At 34.1% G+C, this 26,631-nt stretch overlaps 1 protein-coding gene across 1 annotated transcript in view; it reads left to right on the top strand.

Annotated features, from left to right (window-relative positions):
* TRIQK (triple QxxK/R motif containing) overlaps positions 1–11,306 on the top strand; it is a 42,707-nt gene extending 31,401 nt beyond the window's left edge. Inside the window, exons 2-3 of the mRNA XM_077771337.1 lie at positions 2,715–2,800; positions 8,162–11,306. Coding sequence (XP_077627463.1) covers positions 2,715–2,800; positions 8,162–8,275 — 200 coding nt within the window. The 3' untranslated portion in view covers positions 8,276–11,306. The remainder of the gene's footprint in view (positions 1–2,714; positions 2,801–8,161) is intronic.
* The last annotated feature ends 15,325 nt before the right edge of the window (positions 11,307–26,631 follow it).

Here is a 26,631-nt window from a genome sequence, read left to right as displayed (position 1 = left end):
GCAATTGCCAAACAGCTACTTTGATTATTGCATTATTGACATCACCAAAATCAGACCTGTGTCCAAGAAGCCATATACATATACAATCTAGATTATTATATATGTATTATATATGTGTGTATGTGGGTGTGGATGTGTATTTCTTCTAAGTTAAATACTTGGGAGGCAGGGGCTTCTCTGTTTTACTTTTTTATAATCCTGTGGGCAAAGGTATCTTTCTTGAAGTCATAAAAAATTTAAATGCTGAAAACCTCTTTGGGTAAAATAGAAATATCTAGTTTTGGTTATAAAGAACTTAACAGATGCCCCATAAACGTTTTCACTTGGTAGACTGAAACTACATTTTTCAGTCTATACTTTTGGATATCATAGTCAGCAAGCAGAGTGCTAAATTAATGACAGATGCACTATTTGGAGAAGTACCAGGTATAAATAATTTTTAAACCATCTATTTATTATAAATACATTTTCAAATGTTCCTATCAACTTTAATATAAATCTAGAGGTATTATTCTCTAAGAGATTACAGGAGTTGAATTGAAATAGAACACATTTAACCAAGAAGTTATACAAGTGAAGTAGAGTGATAAATTCTCACTGTAACATCGACTCCTTTAGGTATGTATTTGAATTTGTTTTATGATAGACACATCACCCAGAGTAATACATTAGTATATGAAAAACATTTGGGTGAAGACAATCCTTTTTTATTTTTTCCCCATTGCACCCAGAGATTATTATAGAGCATATGTAAGATAAAACAATAAATGGCTTTTTGGCCTCAAATCTATCATCTTCAAATTTCTCTTTAGATTCTGCTTAGAAATTTGTTTTTGTAATCCTGAGCAGAAGCATTTGACGTGTCACCATTTTCATTGTTCTGAACTGTTTATATCTCAGCAGGAATAATGACATGAATAGTTTGTTCAGATGTGAAATCAGAGTGAACACTTGTCAAGGCTTTTTCAACAAAATTAAATGTTGCTAATTTAAAATGGGTCAGAGTAATATTTTTCTGTATTTTGTTCATTCTATAATTTAAATTTAGATCATTTGATGTACATTTTTACAATTGGTTCATTTCTGGATCATTAAACCTTATCATCAAATAATATTTATTAAGCTTCTGCATGTTCATAGATCCAGAATGACTGCTATATGATAGCAGTTAAGGAAATAACATACACTGACTCTTTAAAAAAACAAAACGCATAGCTCTTCAGCTAAACAAACACTTTAAGTATCTAATGAATATAAATAGAGCATTTTTTCATTACTCCCATCCATTTGATTCACTTCTTCCTGCCATTGTTTTTCTTTTTTTTTAATGTCTTATTTATTTCTGAGAGAGACAGTGTGAGCAGGGGAGGGTCAGAGAGAGAGGGAGATACAGAATCTGAAACAGGCTCCAGGCTCTGAGCTGGCTGTCAGCACAGAGCCCAGTGCAGGGCTCGAACCCACGAACCGTGAGATCATGACCTGAGCCGAAGTCCAACACTTAACCAACTGAGCCACCCAGGCACCCCTCTTCCTGCCATTTCTAGTTCTAAAAATCTGTATGGAATTTTAAGGGCAACTTTCAAGTTATTAGCAAATGCATTAATATATTGCACATTAACTTTTTACAATATACTATTGTGTAGATGAACAGCTTTCAGATTTATTTCAGTGTGGGGAAGATGTGGAAACTAAAGTTAGAAGTTGTGTTATAAGGAGATACAGGGGTAAGGTTTGGAAGGAAATCAATCATGAAGGAAATGGTGTAAGATAGAAATAAGGCAAACTAAGGACAATATAAAAGAGAGATTATATGGTCATATGCTAACTCCCAGAGTGACGGATTGTATTTGAGATTCACTGACCCGGTTCTTAGTTAAAGTTTGGTTAACAAAATAGTATATTATTCTAGTGAATGCTTTTGTTATTGCTCTTTGTTGTTGTTAAATCTGTTTTCTTCACAGGTTATGTAACTCATTAGTTACATACAGGTTACACACAAATCCACTTTTGTTACTCATTAGTGGTGTCATCAAATGGTACACAAAAAAGAAAGTTTGGTGATAATAACTTAAGTTTTGTTCATCTTTGGTTATGAAATGTGGTAAAGATTGAAACTATTATCTAAGTAGCTAACCTACACATTTATCTAGCCGTATTTATTCTGTCCTCTATTGAGAGCAAACAAGTTAAATATGTATTTTTTTTTAATGAACTCAGTGACTAAAAGTTAAGTATTTACATTCTTAGTTTCTTATTCACAGAAAACTTGAGGATATTCCTCAAATTGGTTATTTGGATACTTAATATATCACTAATAAAATAATTGTAATGAGCTCTTCTTGTTCACTTAGGAAGATAAAGTTAACTTTACCTGTTACTGGGACCTTATGTATATTCATTTACCTATTTGTCCTAAATGCTTCCAAAAGGCTTACTATCTTTAAACATCTTACTCTCTGAAATGAGTTTTTATCTTTTTAGCTCTTCACAGGACACCAAATCAAAGATGTCTGTCAACTCTTCTTCCTTTAAAATCAAGAGACGAGGAGAGGTTGACCTTTGGGTGACAAGTTTATGGTTTCCATAACTGGGAGCTACTTTTCAACTCTGTGTCCAAGTTTTACTGTATTTAAACATTCTTGGACATTTCAGATGGCTGTTAAAGTTGAATTATATATAAGCATAGCTCACTGCCTGAAATTGTTTCTTTTTAGGTAAACAAGATTATAAAAAAACCAAACCTATTTTACGAGCAACCAAATTAAAAGCAGAAGCAAAGAAAACAGCAATAGGCATAAAGGTACCTGTATTTGGTAACTTTAAAGTTTGATATATGCATGCCATTTCATTTTCTAAAACTGGATTGCATGAATGTTGAATTCTAAATGTTTTATGACATTTCAAAATCAAAGTTGAATGCCAGAATTGAAGATTTTTATAAAGAATTTGCTTAATGGAAAACATCATTCCAATTCTGAGATTTTACTAGGTCTTATAATAAAATACAGGGTCACACAAGAGAGCCAGTTATACTTAAAGTTGCAATTTATTTTCTCTCTAGCCACTGTATATATTGTTCAAACATTTCAGTGATTTATGTGACCGGAATAAAAAATTTTCTTTCATTTTCAATAAATTTACTTTTATGGTTATTGAAATTTTAGTTATAATTATGTATACTTAGATCATCAATGTGTGTCATTTTACTCTGTGCTTTATTATTATTGTCAGTACTCTCTATGATAAAATTCTAATGATGTCCCCAAACTTGTTCTTTTAGAAAACCAGTGTTTTAACTGCTTAAGAGGGATAAATGCATCTGAGAATGATATTAGCAGATACTAATCCAATGTGATAGCACAATGAAGTTCAACAAAATTACATTTACATTATTACTCATGTTAATTTTTTGCCAAATATTTAGAGGTTAATCAAACTATAAATACAAAAATTAACTTGACAGTTCTGCTGTCAAATGTGTAAAATTAAAGTGGCTAGTGTATATACTTTATTTAAATATTAAATGTTAAAAAGAGATTTTGGTTTTATCTGGCAGATGAAAAATCAATTTTTCTAAGTTATAGCTCATAGCAAATGCCAAGGTATTACTACCAGGCTGTAACAGCTGTTGAACAGCCAGATGATATATTTGGTTGTCTTCCAGAATTTGCTATTATGATCACGAAACACTGCTTTCTTTTTACTCCTGATTGCTGATTTTGATCAAGCATTGCCGTGTGGTACGGTATGTTTTCACAACAACAATCTCAGTTAGTGCTGTGTGTCAGTTTTTAATGAAAAAAAGTGAATTGGCTTTTTATTTAAAAGAGAGATGATTAATCTTTTGAAGTTTTCTTCTAATTTATTTTATTCATACTAACAATTATTTCTGTGACATGATCTTCCTAAAAGTAATACTTGGGTTTGTCTTTGTTTTTGTTTTTTGTTTTTTTGTTTTTGTTTTTGTTTTGTTTGTTTTTTACAGTTAGTTACCTGATGGTTATCTCTTGTAATGAGAGCATTATTTGTCATTCTCCACCAAGGTACTCATGTCACTCACTTTTATCTCTCACAATGCAGTATTTTTGTTTTGTTTTGTTTTTAAAGAAAGATAATGGTGTAGCAAAATCCACTTGTGGCACAATGTAATGAGCAACTACAAATTAGAATTTGAGAAATAGTGCAGCCACTCATGAATGTAAGCACATCCTCTTTTGTTTCTTCTTATAATTTTTGTTATTGTTTCAATTTGAGGGAATCACTGTCATAGTATGAGATAAATCTACCTTCGCACCATTATCTAAGATCTTTTTATAAACAATGTAGAATTTGCTTATCTTTTTATGGGAAAAAAATTTTCTGAGATCTCATTTCTGATTTAAAGTATATACAAAAGAATTTCTAACTGACATCAGAACCCAGCTCCTTTTTAATAAGGTAGCATATCATTTTGTTTTGTAAACCTATGGTAAACAAAACCCTTAACTTTAAGCATTGTTTACTTTGTCTTAAAAATTATTTGAAGAGCCCATTAAAATTATATGAAACTTTTTAGAATTAGAACCATGGAGGTGTTTTATATTTCAAATCTGGCATACTAATTAGTTTGCCCTGTCAAACTTTGATTGCCTTGTCATTTTAGCATAGGATTTTAAATAACGAAGTTTCTTTCAGCAATTGCCATTTAATGCTGTTTAATTTCCCCAGTGAGTGATTTTATCCATATTGATAATGTCAGAGAAGCAACTAAGGACTAATGAACATCAAACATGTTTGACTCTTATCTCGTTGATATAGGATGACCATAATATTACAATATTTTATCACTTTACTACTTATTTTTAGAATGAATCCTAGTTAGGCTCTTAAAATAATTTAAATCTATAGAAAATATGAACAGGTGCATGGAATAGAAAAATAACAGCAATGACAACACTGAACAAAGAATAAAGAGACTTAGGATCACATTCTTCTTGCCTCTTACTGTTACCATGATCTAGCTAGTCCAAGCTGCCATATTTGTAAAATGGCGATTATGCCGTTACTTCACAGGGCTGTCAGGAGAGTTAAATAAGACAATGAAAACACTTAACATTGAACCTAGTGCATAGAATTCATTTGTGAGTTGTTAGCTGATTGAGAAAAGATTTCTTTGAATTAGCCATTACTGGTTTGTACAAATAAGACTTCCCTTGGATGTTTGTCATTAGCCTTCAGATCCCCTGCTTCAACTAAGTCTGTATTGTGGTATTATATCTTATAAAATGTTCTCAGTTTTGCTGTGGAGATACTGATATTACTGTTGTGAAGTTTTCAAAGTATTGCATAATTTTAATATACTTTATGTGTAGATTATATAAATCTTACTCAAGATTTATATTATTTATTTATTTAGAAATGCTATAAATATTACAGTGTTGTAGAACCTGTAAGAAAGAAAGATGAATAAGACATGATCATTTTGGAGGAACTTCTACAGAAATAACTTCCAGATTTCATTACCATATAAAATCAACAGTATTGATTAAGAAATCTGGGACTGGAGATAGAAAGATACACATTGTAGTTTTTATGCTCAAAGACTTTTTAGCACTATTTTATAAATGTATGTTTAGAAAATGTTTTGAGAGAACAGTCATAATTCAGAATAAGATGTGACTATTGCTGTGTCAAAATCTAGAATTAATTTCTATTTAGAAGCTATTTTATTTCCTATGTCTTACCAATGTAAACAAAATGTTATAATTTATGACCCCATATGAAATGAGTCCCACAACTAATATTTACTATTTGGTCGCTGTTCAGTTAGATTATTTTTCAAGAATTACAACATCACTAAAATTTTTTAGAATGTAAATACCCATTTTTTCTAGTATTTAGGAGGAAAAAAGATAATTTATATGTGTTGATTCATTAGTTTGTTTAAATGGTTTATTTGAAAGGTGTAATCATAATAAAAGAATAAGGATCAAGAATTTAATTTATTTGCTACATAAATAAAATATTCAAGTGTCAACCATATCCTGCTAACAACCTCTTGGGATGAGCCATCTGGAAATGTTAGGGTTTTTTGTTTGTTTGTTTGTTTGTTTGTTTTTTGGTTATTTCTGATGTAAAACTACAAATGGCCAGGAGGTGGGGGGCCATAAATACCTGCAGGTCTCTAAGTTATGATTAGTGTCACCAGCATCCTGAAAGCAGTATTTTCAAATTTTACCATTGTTTTAACCCTTATACATCCAGCCCCCACAAAGGTCATCTACCCAACAGAATAGGGATATTTAAAAAAAAAAAAAAAAAAAAAGATGATACNNNNGGATGCTATTCCTCTCCATTCCTAGCCCAACCCCCTGCACAATATAGTCAATAGGATTAACGGAATTAATGGATCCTCTGAAGTTGTATTCTATGAATGTTCTCTGCTTCTTACCCTTAAAACACTTTTTCATGCCCCTGGATAGTCTGAAAATGTATAGTGGAGATGGTAAGGAGTTGTTCGCAGGGACAAGGAGCTGTTGAAAGGCAGCAATTAGAGGTGATTATCAAATGAGATGGAGATGATGGCCGCCAATCAAGAGTAAAAACTTTGTTCTCTCTTTAAGCCTGTGTGGACGGTGACTGCTGTTGGGCAGTTTTGTTGTCCACTATACAGAACAGATGGAGTTTGCAGTTGTGTGTCACTTGTTTATTACAGCCTCTTAAAATTAGTAGCTGTGTAACCAGATGGGTCTGGGAGCACAGCTGTGGATATAAGAATATAAATGAAACCTGTCTGATGCTGCCATGCCCTTTTGAGATGCCAAAGTATTCCAACTGCAACAAAGAAAAACTCACTTTCATTTGACATTATATTGATGTGTTAGATTAAAAAAAATAAAATCTTACAAAAATAGTTGACACTGAGTCTCCCAACCTCATGATTTTTATCAATGCTTATTTTCTTACTTTGGAAATCTAAATCAATATAACTTTGAAGCTAAATATCTGTATATGGCACCCATTTGTAATTTCAACATCCAGGTAAAAATTTCATGTTGGTTCTAAATCAAATTCATTGCAATGTTTTTAAAGTTTATTAGGTGGCATATGTTGAATTATTAATTTTACATTCTTATGAAATGTAAAATAATTCATGTAAATGCAAAGAAACTGCTTCTCCAGAAAACAATGCCAGGAACTGGTGTGTTACACAATTGAAAATTAGAAAGGCATATTAGGCTCTTTAGGGTATGCAACTGACATTAGTTGCTCTTTTTTGCCCTTTTTAGCCAAATGATATGTTAATATTGAGAACATTTCTTAATGCTGTGTGTATAAAACACAAGTTGTATATACAACTTGTATGTACAAGTATATAGTATATATTTCATATATGTATGAAGTTTATAGACTTTTTAAGAGATAGTGGGATTTTTCCATAATGTATACAGGAAATTTTTGACTACCATTTTAACATAATTAATTAATGTAACCCACACCAAATCACCAAATGAAATATTCAGAATCACCCTTCACAGTTTTGACAAAGTACACTATATCATCCTTCATGAGCCGAAAGTACTCAGTCTTATTCCCCCACATTATAAACTGTACGATTTAGAGTTTAAAAATTAGAGTTTCAACAAAATAATATTAATAAAGGTTTACAGAGACATAATTTAAAAACTGGTTATAATATAGGTTCATCCCATTAGAAAAAGAAGGATAGATGTTTTAAAAATCTGTGTCCAAAACTGAGAGCTAATAACAGGTTTATTGAAGCAGTAAATAAAGTTGAGCATACTCCAACAGAAAACGGATAAACTGTGAGCACAAACTACACTGCTTGCACTCGCATCTTAATATCCAAACCAGGCAAATATATTAAAATTATAAATTTTAATTTTGCTATTAGAAAAGCATGAACAAATTAAATGGGAGTAATAGTAGGAATGAGTCACCCACTGATGTACTTGTCAAGGTAGTGGGTATTGTCTGGTACAAAATAAGTTACTTTACTTCATGACCAGAAGTAATAAACACAGAGAATGTGATTATTAGATTCAAATTATTATTCTAGATGATGGAATTATATGGTGATTTTATCTGATGAAACTCATAACAGTAACCAATCTCTTTTCATCAATTTCAACCCTACTTTTTTTTTTTTTTTCCTCCTCAGGAAGTTGGCCTCGTACTTGCAGCTATATTGGCCCTTCTATTGGCTTTCTATGCTTTCTTTTATCTCAGACTGTCCACAGATGTTGACCCTGATCTGAAACCAGATGAAGATTAGCTGAGCAGCAATCAATGCATTAAAGGGAAATAATTTTATAAAAGCACCCCTTGGGACCAATATTTTCTAAAGTACTGAAACTGGAACATCTTGAATTTTTTCTGCTGGTATTTTTAGTTTTCAGAAATATCTTTTTAAATAGTTGCATTGGATTTCAAGAAAAGAACCATACCTAGCAATGTAGTATAATGTATGCAACCGGATACTTTTATAAAATTCTTTCTACTTTGACAGGCAACCTATTCATGGTGCATTTAGATAAAATGGAAAACAGATCCTAAATTCTTTGGATGTCTTAGCCAATTTATGTGTATAACTTCATTACTTACAGATTATTAAATCTATTTTTGTTCCATATACATCATAAGTAAAAGTATATATCCTCATTTACAGAAACATTCTCAAATCAGATTCAGAGCCTAAGAAGGAATAAAAAGTCATGGGGAATTTTTCATTTTACAAAGAAGCCCTGCTTTCTTTCCAGACATATTTTATATCATTAGAGGAGCTATCTGCACATACATCTACAGTAATCTTTTTCCTTCTTTGCCAACTGTTCAGTGCACATGTGCTCCATCAGAAATGACACCTGGATAACAGAAGCTCAAAGAGTCACATATGTCTCTAAAATAGAGTTCCTTTCCTCTTGGGCTGTCTGAACTGGTGTAAATAGAAAGTTCAGTTGATCTTGGTTTTAATTAACTTATTATTCTATTAATATAAACTTGGAATTCCATTTTAATTATGTTGTTCTGGCTGCTTGCAGTATCAGTTTGCCCCTCTTGTTAGGAAGATATGTAACAATCTGTCATTTAATTGTGCAGGTTTTTTCCCCCCCCATACGACAGCAACCAAGTCCTACCTAGTCAGAATAATCTTCTTGGGTTGCCTCTTAAATCTGAACAATACGAGGTTGGTTTACAAAATTACATTCTGTCTCTTGAGAGTTAGTCAATCACCACTGTTTTGTGAGAAATAAATAATGTAAGAAAATATATGTCTCACTACTCACATAACTAATTTTTTGTTTATGTAAGTTTTCAAGATATTTTGCGTTTGTTGGAGTATAATAATCAATGTATTCAATATTTTTACTGGTAATGGATTTTTTAAAATAACACTAGAACACATAAAGACATAAAGCTTGGAAAATGGGAAAATATGTGTCGACAGCACATTTGTTAGCTACTACTACCTTATAGAAAGAAGTATAGAACATTAATAGTTTGAAACATGTGCACAAAGGGTTTTCTATCACATCCATTGTATTTCTGAAGAGCAAATAAAATGTTAAGATTGTTTTCATATTTGCCAGGAGAAAAAAATCTATGGTAAATAACCTAGATCTTCTTTGAGACTTTTGCAAATAGTTGACTATGACTATATAGCATTATGTTCCGTAGAATTTTTTTCAAGAGCATAATTTATTTCATCAATGTGAAAACAGCCAAAAGTTCCAGGATCCTCACAGATCATTTATGCCAAGCATCTGAGGGCAAAATTTAGCCAGTGTTATTTACTGGATTCTTCTCCTTGAAATCACAAACTCATGAGACAGACCAAGAGTTCTTATACACTCACCACAGCAGACCAATCCAAGTGGCATTTTTAGGAAAGGTTGCAGCATTTAATGCCATGTGGTATGTCTGTTCGTGAAGTGGGTGGCAAGGGAATATCCAAGCTGGCATTTTGGATATGATGGGCCTTTTCCTTTCCTGAGTGACATGCCACATGTCAAGAAATACTGCTTTTCCCTCACTCCTATCACATTTATGTGAACAATTTTCATTTAGTTATTTTACCTCCCATATGGTGTTAAAAACAGTCGTATTAAATAAAGATTATTTCTAATTTCAGTCATAATTTAAATGAGAAGATATGTAATAATTTGTTTATTAGATACCCATCCAAGTGAGATGTAACAGAATTTACAGTATTTAAAATAGGTGACTGTACTCTTAGAAATGCCTGGAAATTCATTACTGTGGAAAAAAAAAAAACGTTACTGTCCCCTTCTGTTCTTGAGGTCTTCTTTTGAGGGGAAAAGTTTGTTTCCAATAGTAATAAATATTAGTTTATACGTAGTGTAATTATAGGCAGGTTGTGTTACCTCGTTTTACCGATATCTTGAGTCTCTGGCTAGACCGTTGGTATAATGTACCTTATGATGGTTCCAGAGACAAGTCCCAAAGGCTCAATGCTGATTTTAATAAATAGGAGGTAAAGTGAGACAATACGTGTTTATACAACACTGTTTTCATGAAATGCAAATTTTTCAAACTTGCATTATCTGGGAAGCAGCCTGTAGAGAAATCCCAGATTGAAATCTGGTTTGAATCTTTGAAGACAGAGAGGTGCTATCTGGCCTGTATTTTCAGGGGGCCACACTTCTGAATAGTGAGCGATGTTTGGTGTAGATCTGAGACTGGCACCAGACAGACAAATTTTAGGCATGGGGTTTTTCTCCTCCAGTAATTCACTGCTTACAGTAATTCAGAAGATAAGAACAGAAAAATTAGGATGACTTTTCAGAATGTTAGAATCTATTTGGTAACATGCTCTGTAGGATAAACTTCAGCTAATGCAGTAGACTTTACATACAGCCTATGGAAGAGTGTGAATGAAGTTGGAAGAGTTGCTGGCCCTTATTGTGCATGCAAAATAAAACCTACATAAATTTATTTGAGAGGAGATACTGTAAAAAGATAACCTCATCTAGGATTTCTTTTAAAACAGATGCACAAAAAGCATACCGTAGTACCAATACGGAGTTTGTTTTAAGTTGGCAAATACTTGAAGATTTTCGATCCTTTCAATTTTTCAGAAATCGTTCCACCCCAACCAGTGGTTGCAAGATCCTGAAAATATGCTCTTATTCATTTCTGTGATTCCAGCAGTGTAGTGATCTGCACATATTTAGTAAATGGATGTTAAAATTTAATTTCTTTTAGTCCTCTCAGAATCTGGTACAGTTGCTGCATGTAATAGATGATCAAAAATTATTTGCACAATAAATGAAACTTAGAAATCACTATATTGGTTAACTCAGCATTTAGCATTTATGGTCATTGGATGGAGTAGGACAAATATATGTTTCATCACGTTCATTTTAACATCAAGACAACTAGCGTTAAAACTTGCTGTATAATAGAAACATAGCTCTTTTCTAGGAAATGAAATATGTTATTTTTATTAGTATTGCTGAAAACCACACACAGTGTTTTTAATGTAACTTAGTCTACATTCTCACCCCCAACAAAAATAAAACTAAATTTCCATTATAATATTTATATTTATGTGAATACTAAAGCACTATATTTCCCAGACTCTAAAATGTTATAGTCAGTGATAATTCAGCAGAGTAATTTTTATGCTTTGTTTAGGTGGGCTTCAGAAATAAAACTTCTAGAAATTAAACTCCCAGCATTTTCATGTATTTCATCCATAATGTAAGGTTGTTGAGCCAGAGACTATCTAAGATAAGTACACTTACCTTGGCCTTCTCTGGGGAGATTCCTACCACTTCTCCCTTAGCAGCACTGCCTTCTTTTATTAGAATTGCTCCAATGCAGCCTAGATAGAAGGGTGTTTGCTAGATTTTGTTCCACTGACATCAGATNCAACAAAAAAAAAGAAAAAAACACAAAAAAAAAAAAAAAAAAAAAAAAATTAAAAAAAAAAAACATACACACACACACACACACACACACAAACTAGCAGATGAATTCAGTGCCAACAGAAACATTTTTACTATTTCATTTTGTATTTTACCTATGCAGGTGAGTATGCAGGGGGCTGGGAGAGTCACTCAAAGAACTACACCAGTGTGGAAATATCCATAGCAAGCCAGCAAATTCATCTAAAACAATTGAACTCCTGCCCTATTCAACACAGTGCCTCATTCTTAAATAATTTTCTTTTTATCCCTAGCAACAGACATGAGATCCTTATTTCAAGAAAAATAAGATACTTTACATGCCAGAAGATTTTTTGATGACAGTACCCCCTCCTATTCTTCATTTTTTAAAACAACAACCAAATTGGTGGGGAGGCAGCCAAAATTTGAGGTACCAGTGCCTCTCGAACAGATGTCGCACCATTATTTTTTAGCTCGTTTAGATGAATAAACATGTTAAACTGTGAAGTATTACATTTTAGATTTTTTCATTAAAAAAAGAGACAATCTGTTTACTGTCCTAATTGAGACAACAATCCTTGTGGTTGCCAGTTTTGGCAGTCATAACAATGAACTATAAATATTTGAACCAACCGAGTAAATGGTGACTATAAAGGCTATAGCATGTGTAAAGTTCTGTTTTCACGGGCACCCATCTTAGTATGGCTTTTTTTTTTTCTGACTTCTTCAAATACAATTGTGTAAATCTGAAGTTTCATGGTAAGCCTAAAAGAAATTGATTTCAATATCTAATTTCGTTCTAGTTTATTATCCTTTTTAGTGTTCAACTATCCATCTGCTTGTAACAAATTGCTTCTGCAGTTGCTCTATTGAGTGTGACAAGGCAGGGCTTCATGGGACTGCCTTCTCTGTACATCCGAGGGATAACACAAAGAAATCGGAGATGGTTTTTTTCTCTTTTCGTATTTATAAAGTGGGGTTAAAGACATGTTAAGTCTCTTAAATCACAGCAGTTCATTTTTTTTTTTTAAGAGAAGGTTTTATAAATAAACCGCGTCCAGATACAACTTTGGGTGTAATGTTCATGAGAAGGAGGTTGCAGTGCTAGCCGCAATGGGATGCTTTGCATGAAGCGCTGGTATGTGAGAAGTTGGTAGATCAAAGAGAAATAATCCAGACAGAAAGAGTTTTTTATTATGCTAGCTCCCAAACAATAGTCCAGATAATGAGTGCGCGTATAGGCATTTTGAATGCCATTGCTCTCTTTACCTACCAGTCACCTTCTCCGATCCTTCACCTTCCCCGCTGTCTGTCCCAGTTCTAAACTCTAAGCAGTCTTTAACAGCATTCCATTTCTCAGTTTGTATGAACCTCACATGCACATTAGGTTGTACTTAACTGTACTTAACTATGTTACTGTTTTACTACATCGACTGCCTCTACTCTTTGCTTAGAATGAAGATTAGTCCTCATCTGCTTTTCCCACTATCTCTCACTTTCTAATGGTTTCGTTTTTATCACATGCATTACACAAAACCAGAGAGAAGAGGATAATGAACCTCGTGTACCCATCACCTAAATTCAACAATTACCAATATTTTGCCATTTGTTTGTGTTCCCCCTGCCTGTTTTGTTGTTGTTGTTGTTGTTGTAACCGGAGTTTTTTAAAATTTTCTTTAATGTTTTATTTATTTTTGAGAGAGAGATAGAGACAGCGTGAGAGATAGAGACAGTGTCAGAGAGAGAGGGAGACACAGAATTCGAAACAGGCTCCAGGCTCTGAGCTGGAGGCACAGAGCCTGACGCGGGGCTTGAACCCACTAACCATGAGATCATGACCTGAGCTGAAGTCAGATGCTTAACCGACTGAGCCACTCAGGTGCCCCAAACCTGAGGTATTTTAAAGCAAATCTCAACTAAGGGGACGTTTTACCTATAAATATCTTGGTATAGATCTTTGACGAGAACTTTCATTTTTTTGTTTGTTATTTGTTCGGGTTGTTTTGTTTCTTGCATTACTAAAGCTATTATTACAGCTAATAGGATTAAATAGTTATCTCTTCAAGTCATTTATTGCCAAATCCATATTAAAATATCCCTAAATGTCTTCATGATATCTATTAGTAATAGGTTTTGAATCAAGATCTGTACTGCATTTGATAGTATGCCTCTTAAATTTCTTTTATGCTAGAGTAAACCTCTGCTTCCTCAATGCCATTGATTTGTAGAAGAAACCAAGTTATTTGTCCTCATGAATATCCAGTATTCTAGATTTGGTCTTTTTAATTTTCTTATTTATTTTATCCTTCTATTTTTTATATTTTCTGTAAACCTAAGAGTTAGATCTTAGGCTAGATTAGATCCAGATAGTTTTGTTACTATTATTTGTTTTTAAGGCAAGGGTATATCATAGTATTTAATGAGATTACTATCTGGTTGTTTTATTTATTTTATTTTTTTGTTTTTATTTATTTTACTTATTTACTAGTTCTGTTATCTCATTAGGCATTACAAATTGACATTTTTCTATCACTCCTTCAGCAGTTAAGGGAAATTATTTTAAAAAATCTTAACTATTTGTTTGCTTTAAAATAAGGCTCATAACAAGAAAGGCAAGATAAATACTTGCATCTTTGCCTTTATCAAATTTCAACAGGTTAGCACTGTTTACTAGTGACCAATGGATGTTTGCCACTGCTGTTCCTGTTGTGGCTTTTATTGTCATTATAGAGTCATAGATTTTACATAGGTGAAATGTGTTCCATCCCACTGCAATCATCATTCCTTTCACTACTAAAATACAACTCCCATTATCATGCTTTGTATTAGAGGTATTATCATTATAATCGTGAAAGTTTTATGCTCTTATATGTTTTATATTTTTCCAAAAATGATAGCCAGTGTAATCATATTTTTTAAACAATAGGAATAAGTGGTAACTGTGGAGAAAAAGCTAATATTTACAGATTATATGATTAACTGGAAAACTAATAACATATTGAGTAGGATTTATATAACACGGTCCTTTGGAAACTGTATGAAAATCAATAGCTCTAATAATTACAATAGTCAGCTAAATATCATAATATAAAAATAGATTTTACAATCACAATCAAAATTATGAATTGTCTTAAAAAATCAGCAAGAAATATGAAGGAAAAAAGGTAATGTAATCAAACATTAATAAAAAAGAGACCAACTGTCTCCCAGGATGAGATGATTCAATATTGTACAAACATAAACTTTCCTCTAAACTGGAAACAGAAAAGAGAACCTTAATCCTCCAGATATTAAAATGTATTATAAAGTTATAATAATTAAAATAACCTCATAGTCAAGGAAAGTAGACAAGCAATAAAATGTGCAATCAGGAAATAGATCCCAATATAAATATTTAATGTATTATGTAAGTCATGAAGATGGAAAGATAGATTATTTATTAAATATATTAAAACAATGGAGTATCCATTTGGAAATTGAAAGATGCCTATACCAAGGCATCTTGGTATAATCTTAAAATAAGATTAATTTCTGATGTAATTTATAATGTCTAAATGGGGAAAAAAGGTATTAGAAGAAATTGTAGCATTTTTAGAATCTTTAGGTAGAGAAATTATATCTAGGCATTGATTCATGAGTCAGAAATCATGAAGGAAATACTCTTGGATTACAACACATTAAATTAAAATCTAACACACAGCCCAGCACTCAGTGTTAATTAAAGATGTGAGGAAACAGTTTCTTTCATATACTGCTTGGGGGAATGGTAATCTCACACACTTTCTGGAAGACACTTTTGCAGTGTACTTTAAAAGTCTAAAATTTAATATATACTTTAGTTGCTTCCACATCTCTAGAAATTTGTTTTGAGATAATAATACCTGTATTGTGCACAAAAATGCACGAAGTATATTATCCACAGCATTGTTCATAACCTCAAAAAAATCCTGAAAGCAATGTGAATGTCCAATATAAGAGTCTTTTTAAATGACTTGTGTTACATCTATTAAATAAAATGTGATGGATTCATTGCAATAATATATATTTATACTTACTGATACAGAGAGAGAGGTGAAACACTTAAAATAGGGAACATGTAATATTCTATTTTGCTTGAATATACATGTCTGTGTGTATATATACATGTGTATCTGTATGACTGTGTTTGAAGAATATTTAGCAAGAAGGGAAAGGGTAAATCTGGATATTGGATTATAATCAATCCTCCACTCTTCAGGGAAGACTAGAAAGGCAATGTTTTACTGAGCTATATCATGAGTCCAGACACCTGGTAAGNCTCCCCCCCCCCCCCCATTATATTCTTCTTTTTTTCCTTCATTTAATAGCCATTAAGCACCTATCAGGTACTAATAAGTCATCTTTGACAATTTCCCATCTATTCACCATGTTAGTATGGAAAAAGGCAGTTCTGCTTTTTTCTTTTTAGTGAGAATTTGAAGAATGCTTCAGAAAGGAACTGATATTTAAGTTTATTCATTTTCATTCAAAAAATATTTATTGAGCATTTGCCACGTGGCAGAACTTGACTTTGTGCTTGCAACAAATCTGTGAACGTTAAGAACTAGAAAGCAAAAACAATATTCGTGCTGTCATGACATATGATCTTGAGAGATGGTAATTGTTTCACCAAACAGAAAGAGAGGGTGAAAAAGGTATTCCAAGTAAGAGAAAAACCTATATTAAGGCTTGGCCCATTCCAGCTGGCCTCTAGAAAACAAAATGTATGTGGTAGAGTGAGGTAGGAAGTTTGGTTATTAATATCCCCTTCTGCTCATTGTTAACCTTCTTTCCTTCCTCTGCCTAAAACCATTTTCTCTTATTTAATATGTAAAGTACCTACATATCTATCCTTCTAATATTTATCTGTTCCCAGATAAATCCCTGGACTTTACCCCCATAAGCCTCCAATCCCACTGCCCCCCCCCCAAAGCTAAGTTAGGCGATTCTTCTCTTTCATAGAATTTATTCCATGATTATCCATTTATGTGTCTGATTCTTCAACTGGACTCTTAAGGAAGGAACTGTGGTTTCATGTTGAATCTCAAAAGCCAAGCACTACTCTAGACCCATGGTTTATACGACTGTAAATATTTTTGAGTGAATAAGTACTATACCTCATTCCCTAGAACAGAATGTCCCCATGTCCACATTTATTGGCATGAGCTAGATAATCCTTCCTTGTGGAGATCTGTGCATTGTAGCATGTTTAGCCACATACCTAGATGCTAGTATGCAACCAGATGCCAGGAGTGCCTTCTCTCTCCCAATTATTGTTGGAGGAGGTCATCCAGAAGACGTGACTCCTGGTTGACCAATGAGCGATGGAGGCCCCTCAGGCCCGCCCCTGTCTTGGGAATGTACTTCCTTCACAGCGGGAAATCTTAATGGTCAAGGCTGCTGGCAACCTCGACAGAGCGCTGTGGACTGACTGAACCCAGGTAATGACTCTATGTAAACTTTTAAGATTTGATAGTGACTCTGTCCAAACAAGATCTGTGCTTATTCCTTTGCTTGTTAAACCTGCCACCTACCAGCCAGGAGTGTTCGGCGTCTTTCTTGGGTCTCTCTTTGCTGGCTGTGTCTGGGGACCTGTTTCAGATTTCACCTGGGAAGAGCTCAAGATTTTGAACCGAAAGTTATAACAATCTAAAATTGTCTCCAGACATCACCAAATGTCCCCCGAGGTCAGAATGACTGCCATCTGTACCACTAAGAACTACTACTGCTATCAATTCTGTATATAATTTTATGTTACAGTTACCATATATGTTTTGTTATTGTACTGTGTTTATCTGAATGGTGTCTGCTGTTAAGAAAGATTATTTTGGAGGGCGCCTGGGTAGCCCAGATGGTTAAGCATCTGACTTCAGCTCGGGTCATGAATCTCCTAGTTCGAGTTCAAGCCCCCTTAGAGCCTTCTTCTGTCTCCTCGCTCTCTGCCCCTCCCCCACTCATGCTCGGTCTCTGTCTCTCAAAAATGAACAAAAGTTAAAAAAATTTTTTTAAAGATTGTTTTGGTATTTTTAACATTAGTATTTTTATGTAGAGGTTTCCCTTATATTTTTACCTTTTTGTGCTCTTAATAAGCTTTTTTTTATAAATAACCTTTTACTCTGTGGACTGTCAGTCTCACATAATATAATAACCTTAATTCTTATCCATTGCCTATGAAACAGTCCATAATCTTGTTTTACTTTTTCTTTTGTCTTTTCCTTCTATTTCAAAGGGTTTTCTTTCTAATTTGCCAGAGTATAACCTATGTAACACATAGTACATAAACACTTCTCTTCCTTCCACCCCTATCACTCCCCTGCTTTTAGGTATTTAAATCTTTATTTAAATTTTTTTTAATGTATATTTATTTTTGAGACACAGACAGACAGAGCATGAGTGGGGGAGGGGCAGAGAGAGAGCTACACACACAAAATCCAAAGCAGGGGCTCGAACTCATGAGCTGTGAGATCATGACCTGAGCTGAAATCAACACTTAACCAATTGAGCCACCCATGTGCCTCAGGTATTTAATTCTTAAATTTAACTCTAAAATTAAATATATGAAGTACTTACCGGTTCTTTTGCCACAATTCTTCAGGCTGTGTCCTAGTTGAATGAAGCCTATCCATACAAGGAAAGCTCATGTGTAAAGTATTCTGTGGATTCATGAACCTTTAAAACTGGTTTTCTTCTGGGGTTGCCTGGGTGGCTCAGTGGGTTGATCACCAACTTCAGCTCAGATCATGATCTCAAGGTTTGTGAGTTCAAGCCCTGCATAGGGCTCCACTCTGACAGTGCAGAGCCTGCTTGGGATTCTCTCTCTCTCTGCCCTTCCCTCACTTGTGCTTTTTTTCTCTCTCAAAATAAATAAACTTAAAAAAAAGTGTTTTTCTTTCTCTTTTAAACTTGAGGGGCAGTTGGCTGTTTCTAAAATATGTGACTTGCAAGTTCTTTCCTTGAATTTCTTTAAAATGTTTTCCACTAATTTAAGAAACAAAACAGACAAACATAGGGGAAAGAAAAGGAAAATAAGATAAAAATAGAAGGAGGCAAACATAAAAGACTCTTAAATATAGAGAGCAAACAGGGTTGCTAGAGGGGAAGTGGGTGGGGGGATGGGCTAAAGGTGATGGGCAATAAGAAGGGCACTTGTTGGGATGAGCACTGGGTGTTATATGTAAGCGATGAATCGCTAAATTTTACTCCTGAAATCATTATTGCACAATATGTTAACTAACTTGGATTTAAATAAAATTTTTAAAAATGCTTTCCTCTGTTGCTTTGTTTTGTATGTTGCCTTTTGAGTAGTTTGATGCCAATCTACTTTTTAAAAATAGTAATTGTAAGTAATTTGATTTTATTGTCTGTATAAGCTGAATGTTTTTCTCTGCTTTTAAATTCTTAATTGTTTTTCAAGGGCATGTCTCAGAGTTTGTTTTTGAGTTTCAGAGACACACAGTGGCCCTTTTGGATTTGTAAAAACAATTATTAGCTTAGTCCTGAAAATTTTCCTTTGATTATAGTTTTAGGTATCAGTTATAGCACATTTTGTTTTCCTTCTTCAAAGACTTCAATTATATGTATGCTGAACTCTCTTTGCATATCTTCCATTTCAACCATTTTCTCTTTGACCATTTTACCTTATCTCATTTTTATCCTCTTGATTGTTTTCTTGCTTTTCTTCATAGTTTCTTACTCAATTTCTCTAGAGTCTATTATACCTTGGATACCTATTAATGTATTCTTTATTTCTGAGATGGGCTTGTTTATTTTTCTTTGGTTGTTTACTGAGATCAATTAGCTCTTAATGATTTACTTTTTTTTCAAGTAATGGGATTAGCTTTTAAATTTCTGATTCTTATTTATATCAATAATACATCTGTATGTATATCTGCATATCTATATCAAATCTACAACTGCTTATTTGAAGATTTTCAATTCAGTTAAAAATTGTATTAGGGTGCTCTTCTGTTTTGTGGATTTTTCTTTTTCCTTTTGTTTTGTTTTCTTCTTGGGTTTTTTGTTTTTTTTTTTTTTGGTTTTGGGGTTTTGTTTGTTCTTTTCTTCTTTGGTAGGAAGCATTTTATCAGCAGAAGTATTTTGATTTGAATTTTCTATTTTATTCTTCCATTAGCTTTGTATGCAGTTGGCGTGATAGTTTTTCCTATTCCTGCTTATTTGGGGGGTAGAGTCTGTAGTCCAGGAGTGCCCCCTTCTGTCAGTAGGGGAAGGCTGGTTTCTTATACAGACACTCTTGGTGCTAGGAGAGACAGAGTTGGTATGCCTTGTGTCTTTTATTTCTGAACAGCCTCAGTTTTCTCCTCTTACTTTCTTTTTTTCTCACTTCTACTACATCCTCAAGGGCATAATATTCTCTGACCTTTTAGGATTGTCTCCAGGGAGCAATGCCTTTTGAAGTTGCTGAATTCTTCAATACCACTCATTCTCAAACCTCTTTTTAAGAGCTGATACTATGAACTACCAAATACCATACCCCAAATTCTGCCACTTTGCATTGTACTTTCTTTTTCTAAAAAGTGCTCTACTTTTTAATGGCATCTCTTAAGCTTCCTTTTTCTTGTGTTTGACATCTACAGGCTCAGGAGATCTTCTGGAATGTGGTGTTTATATCTCTGTTTATAGGTAAATTGGTCACGATATTTTCTATGTCATAGTAGAGCTAAAGGCTTGAGTCACTTGGGATTTTATTTGTACTCTTTTTTGATATTATCATTTGGGGGGAAGGAGATTCGGTTATAGGAGAACACCATTATTTCCAATCCCAGAACTTCCTTGGAAATAGTTTGAGATTGAGTATTTTCTAGATTAAATGTGTAAAGTCACCTTGAATTTGTTTTCTACAGGTTTTATTATCTTTTGATTTAAAATTTTTTGTGTGTCTGTAAGTTGCATATTCCTATTTGGACTCCATAATTAGAGGGGAGGGGCCTAATAGTTTTGAGTTTTACCATAAGATTTGGTACATTAACTTGCATGTAATAGTTTCTAAATAAATATTTGCTATTTAGTTATTAAAGCTACCATTTATTGATATAAGACAATGTATCATATGTGATATTTAAAGCGAAACATTTGGGTTATTTATAGATCTTTAAAAAATTCTTTCATGAATAAATGCTGAGAAATGTCTTCTAAAATAATTAAAATACAGTTCAATTTCCTAAAAGGAACCCATGTTTTAAGGGAAACACCTATCTGAGAACACATTCTCATGAAATAATAGAGACTAATTTCTCCAATTCATATTTTTCTTAATACTTTCTCTATAAAAACACAAAAGAAAACTTATACATTTTGTTCTTTATTTTAGCATGTGTAAAAATTAAAGCAGCAAACAATAAGGAAATATAGCACATTACTGTAATCTCTGCTATTTATTAATTCATTTAATTTATATGCAAATTATATGTTTTAATAATCATAAATTGCTTGGCATCAGGTTGTTCCTAGTAATGAGCAGTTCGAGAGATGGCACTTTTTTGAAATTCTAATAAGCATTCCATGGAGCCCTCTTCCTTTGTGAACATTGCTGCCCCTTGAAACATACTGAAATACAGAGCTGAAATTATTTAAAACCTCAGACGAAGGTGTTTAAGGTTGGAATAGGAAGCCACTCTTGGCTTCATGGCTAGATCTGAACATTGAAGTTAAGAAGCAATTTCAAATCAATCTGTAGAAAGATTTTACCTCTGATCATGAGCAAACAGAGGCCCTCTCTCCGGTAGGTGTCAGGAGTCATGTGATGGACACTAATGATGTCTGCTGCCTTTTATCATCTGTCAGGGACAAGTCACATTTATTTCCACACAGACAGTGAGAACATTTAATGAAACAAAACAGCATTATCGAGCTCCAGGTCTCCCAATCCTCTTTGGTCCTAGAAATGAGGCGTCAGGTTCATTAAATTGTGGCTTGTGGAGGGATACCACAATTATAGTCTACTGAACCAAAAATTATAATAAGATCTCAAAGCAAGGCTTTAATATACACTAACCTCTTGTCTGTTATTTCACAAGTTCAATTCAGTACAGCAAATATCACAGGTTTAGGAGATGTATGTGTATTTGTGTTTTATCTTTTTTTAATATATATGTTCATTAAAGAAAAAATACAAAACTAATAAAATACTCAACCCAAATTATATGATTCAGAAATATTCCCTAGTAATATTTATATATTTTTTATTTTCCTTTTAGCCTTCTAGAGCTTATGATACATTCATATTCTTATAAAAATATGCAATTTATTTGTTCCCACACCTCAATAGCCAGTGACCACAGCAATACCCAAATTTTTGCTCTCTTTAATCAAAAGATGCATAACGTGAGCAGATACAGGTCTACCATACTGCCATGTTCTTTCTAATTTATTCATTCACTCTGCAAATGCTTACTGTATGTCCACCATACACAAGGCACTTTTTAGGAACTGGAAATGTAGTAGTGAACTAAAATGAATTAAATCCTTGTCCACACAGAGCTCATGTTCTGAAAGAGTAGGTAAGCAGAAATATGAAATAGACCAATGAAAAATATATAAAAATATATAGACACAGTATGCCAGGAGATGAGAAGTGCTTGGTGAAACAGAAGGTAGAAGGGGTGGGAAAATGTGTTCCCAGTTTCCTATCAGCTCTGGCATGGCCACAGCTCACCCTAGGCTTGATTATACCAGACGTGCTTCAACCTCAGGGTCTTTGCACTCACTGTACTATCTTTATGACTCATTCTTCCTCCTCTTTCTCAACTTTTTTCAAATGTCACCTTCTCCTTGAGGCCTAACTACCTTACTTAAAATTGCAATCTGATGCCACCTCTCTTGCCTCCAGCACTCCCCACCCACTTAGTATAGTCCTTTTTTTTCATATTTAACACTTAGCACTTTTGAGCATGCTGAAGGTTTTCCTTGGCTGTTCGGAATATTGTCTGTTTTTCAGTCTCCCTCCACCAGCCTGTAAGGTCTACAAGAACAGAGTTTTTTTCCTGATCAATCATGTATTCCAAGTGCTGAAACTATTGCCTGGCACACAGTAGGTGTTCAGAAAATATATGTGAGATAGTTAAAGTGGAGATGTTGACTAGGTGCTTGAATATCACAAAGACTCAAGTTTTGAAGGAGAGGTCCAGTCTAGAAATACAAACTTGGAAGTCGTAGAGGCTGACATTTTAAGTCATAGAGTTGGAAGAGATCTCCTAGGGAATGAGAAAATGGAGAAGAAAAGAGGTTGTTGGGAAAATCGTTAGGTATGTTGATATCAAGAAATCAACAAGATGAGGAAGACCCAGGGAGAAGGGCTGAGAAAAGTGGGTACTGAAGTTGGAATACTAGTTGAGCATGGCTTCCTATGTTCCGAACGAAGAACATGTTTCACCAGCAAATCTGCAGTATCTATCTTTTTGCAAAAGATAAATTGCAACATCTCTTCAGTTTTTACTGCTCTTGTATATACTATGCTACAAGACAAGTTCCATATTTCTGAATAGTAAAAATGATTTTAATCGTCACTACAATCTCATCAGAAAGTGTTATAAAGATTCTAATTTTGATCAAATTAACCACACATAATACACATGTGTGAACTGCAGTGTGGCCTAGGAAATGAACAGCAAACATCTTTAGTGGCTTAAGATGCACCAGCTCTACTTTAGGGAGCAATGATCTCCAAAATAACTCGAAGGGATCTCAGATTGAGATCATCTCAAGAAAAATTCATCATCTTTTTCCTCAATTCTCTTTCTCCTCTATTTCCTACATGGCACATCCTTCTGTAGAAGCTTGGCTGGCCCACCCAATTCTTTTTCCCTTTTCCAGCCAAGGGACTAGCTGTGTTTACTTCACATCCTGCCACCCTCACTCCTGTGCTCATTTCTGCCTCATGCCCCCTCTTTCCCTACCATGGGCATCTTCTTCCAGGCCCTTAATACTGTGCTTTCAGTTTTTTCTTCATAACCAACTGTCGTAAAAGCAATCTCTCAAGGCTCATCTACGTTCACTAGCTCTCCCTTTCATACCCCGCTTATTACACTTTGACTTACATCCTCCTCCTCAGACCTCTACATCTGTTCTAGCAGAGATTACTGATCATGGCCTAACCATCCAATTCAATGGACACTTTTCAGCTCTCACTTTGCCTGTCTGGGGATTTGACACTGTTGGAAACTATCTACTTGACATATTTTCTTCTTCTGACTCCATCATACCACACTTTATTTTCCACTTTTCCTCCTGATTCTTTATAGCTTCCTGTGTGGCTTCCCTTTTCTTTCTTGGGCCTTAAACTTCAGTATCCCTTGGGGTTCCATCTATGATCCTTAGCATTCGTCAGTCCTTAATCCACAGGAACCCTTGTTCCAATCTAATTAAATCTAAATAAACTCATTCATTCCCCAGTGCTCACCTGTTTCCCTTCTCTGCTTCTTGGTGGTGCTTTATGCACTGTCCAGGTTCTTTCCCTGCTGTCCCTGCCTCCTGCTCACTCACTCACTGAAATGACCCCGAGCACTTCAACTGCCCCTTTTACAAGGCACTTATCACAGCTCATCAAGCATTACAATTACTTATGTAACTTTCTGTCCCCCTGTAGGCTGGCCCCGTGTCGAATACATCCTTTCCTACGTTGGCCTTGGATTACTGAAACTCAATAAATGGACTGAATACAGAAGAAATAAATAGGAATGTCCAAATGTTAGAATGACACAGTAGAGTCATAGAGAAAGGTCATTTGGTTAGCAACTTCCAGAATTGCCTACCACACTCCAAATTAAGGACTGAACAAACTCAGTCCTGTTGGATTCCTGTCCTGTTGAAAATCCTGTGGTTGCAGAAGCATCTCAGTGAGTGGTAGCTATGTCAATGATTCACTTAGAAGTAGATATGTTTCTTACATCCTGAATCACTGGACACTAAGATACAGAAACACATTTACAAATATGCAAATTAGAGTGGTTATCTTTTCTTCAGTTACTTTCAATGAAGCATTTATATGTACATCAATACTATTATTTCACAAGTTTTTATAATGTTTTAGACATTTATTATGTATGACTTCACAGTTCTCTGAGTACCTTGGCAGAATTTACTCCAAAATACAATTAGCATTAATGATTATTTACAACATTTTAATGGAGCATTATATTAACATGTGAGATTAGAGCTTATTAAACTTATTAATAATATTTCTTGTATGATAATTTCTTTAACAGTTCTAAAATTTATTATGCTATTATATTGGCCTCTTATCCTTGAGCATTGCTTGGGCTTACTACTACTAAAACCACTACATTTAATTACCTAGGAATGAAACTAGCAACAAAAGGTATCATTTATTGAGCATCCTGCCAGTCTAGGTGCACTGGTAAGCACTTCATGTGAACTCTTTCTTTGGTCCGCATAGAACCCTGTGAGGTAGATAAAATTGTTATTCCCATTTCACATTGAAACTGAAGCTTCGAAAAGTGAAGTGACTTTTTCAAGGTCGTCATTTAGAAATAATGGGTCTAGGTTTCCAAAATAAAAACGTCTGATTCCAGAGCCAGTCTTCTAACCATGTCTATTTAGTTTCTAAATCTCGTTGCTTTCAGAAAGACTGGTATTTAAGTGGGTGATACCTTCTTTTAGTTTGCCAATTTTCATATTTAACATTGGTAAGATCGTGTTGTACTTTGCTCTAAAAAAAAAAATGTTCCCAAGCAAGGAATTTATTAAACATACTATAGAAAGCAATATGTTTACTGCATTTGTGTTTCCAGAAGGCTTTATTTGAGAAGCAGTAGCTTAAAAGGAAATAAGCCTGAAAATGAGCCTGGGTTCATTTTAAGTGCTCACAAAATACAGTTTAAACAATCCCTTCTCTACTCTTGACTGCAGCCAAGTTGTCTGACCTGTTTTGGATCATCAAAGAGAAGTTTGCCCACCTCCAGCCTTCCAAAACTTCAAATTTTAATGATTCCATAAGGATATCTAAGTTAGATTGATGCACTGACATTAAGTTTTCTTGACCTTCTAAGGAATAAGAATATTTGAAATAAGGAATACTTGAAAGCTAAGAGACCGGAGCAATTGAGACATGGAAATTCTTACCGTCTTCTTATGGATTTCAGACTTCGATTTCCTCTTACCAGCATTTGCCCTACTTTTCCTATCTGAAGATCACTGTCCTTGACAACCAAGGTAGAAAAATCACCAGACCTTATCAGATCTGTTCTCTGCTTGTCATCTGTCAGCATTGCACAATCGGGCCTGAGCCACAGACAATCCTGGACCTTCCCTGCTCTTTTGTGGAATATCACTAAGTGAAACGTTTCGTGTATTTTTCCTTAACAATTTTCCATCACTTTAGTTCATTTAGGGCCTAAGGCTTCCTGATGGTATTCTTTAGATGTGTCTGGTACTTTTAGTATGTGTTCTTCTTTAATATACCCTTCTACAGTGAAATCCATTGGAAAGCTCCCTTTGGATATATGTATAATGTCTGAGGTGATGGTTCTAGACCATTTTGAAGGAACAAGCTTTTAGGAATCTGATGAAAGCTCTGGACACCCCTTCCCCAAATAATTACCTAGACATTCAAATTTCATATAATTTCAGGGAACTGATAAACCAAGGCCTTTCATCTATGCACCCTTGTGGACCAAGTCCTGATTGAAGACACCATTATTAATGACTTTCTCATTTTCATTTCCAT

Source organism: Crocuta crocuta, unplaced genomic scaffold (assembly GCF_008692635.1).
Source record: "Crocuta crocuta isolate KB4526 unplaced genomic scaffold, BGI_CrCroc_1.0 scaffold235, whole genome shotgun sequence".
In the NCBI taxonomy this organism is placed as follows: domain Eukaryota; kingdom Metazoa; phylum Chordata; class Mammalia; order Carnivora; family Hyaenidae; genus Crocuta; species Crocuta crocuta.
This window is presented reverse-complemented; position numbering and strand designations above follow the sequence as displayed.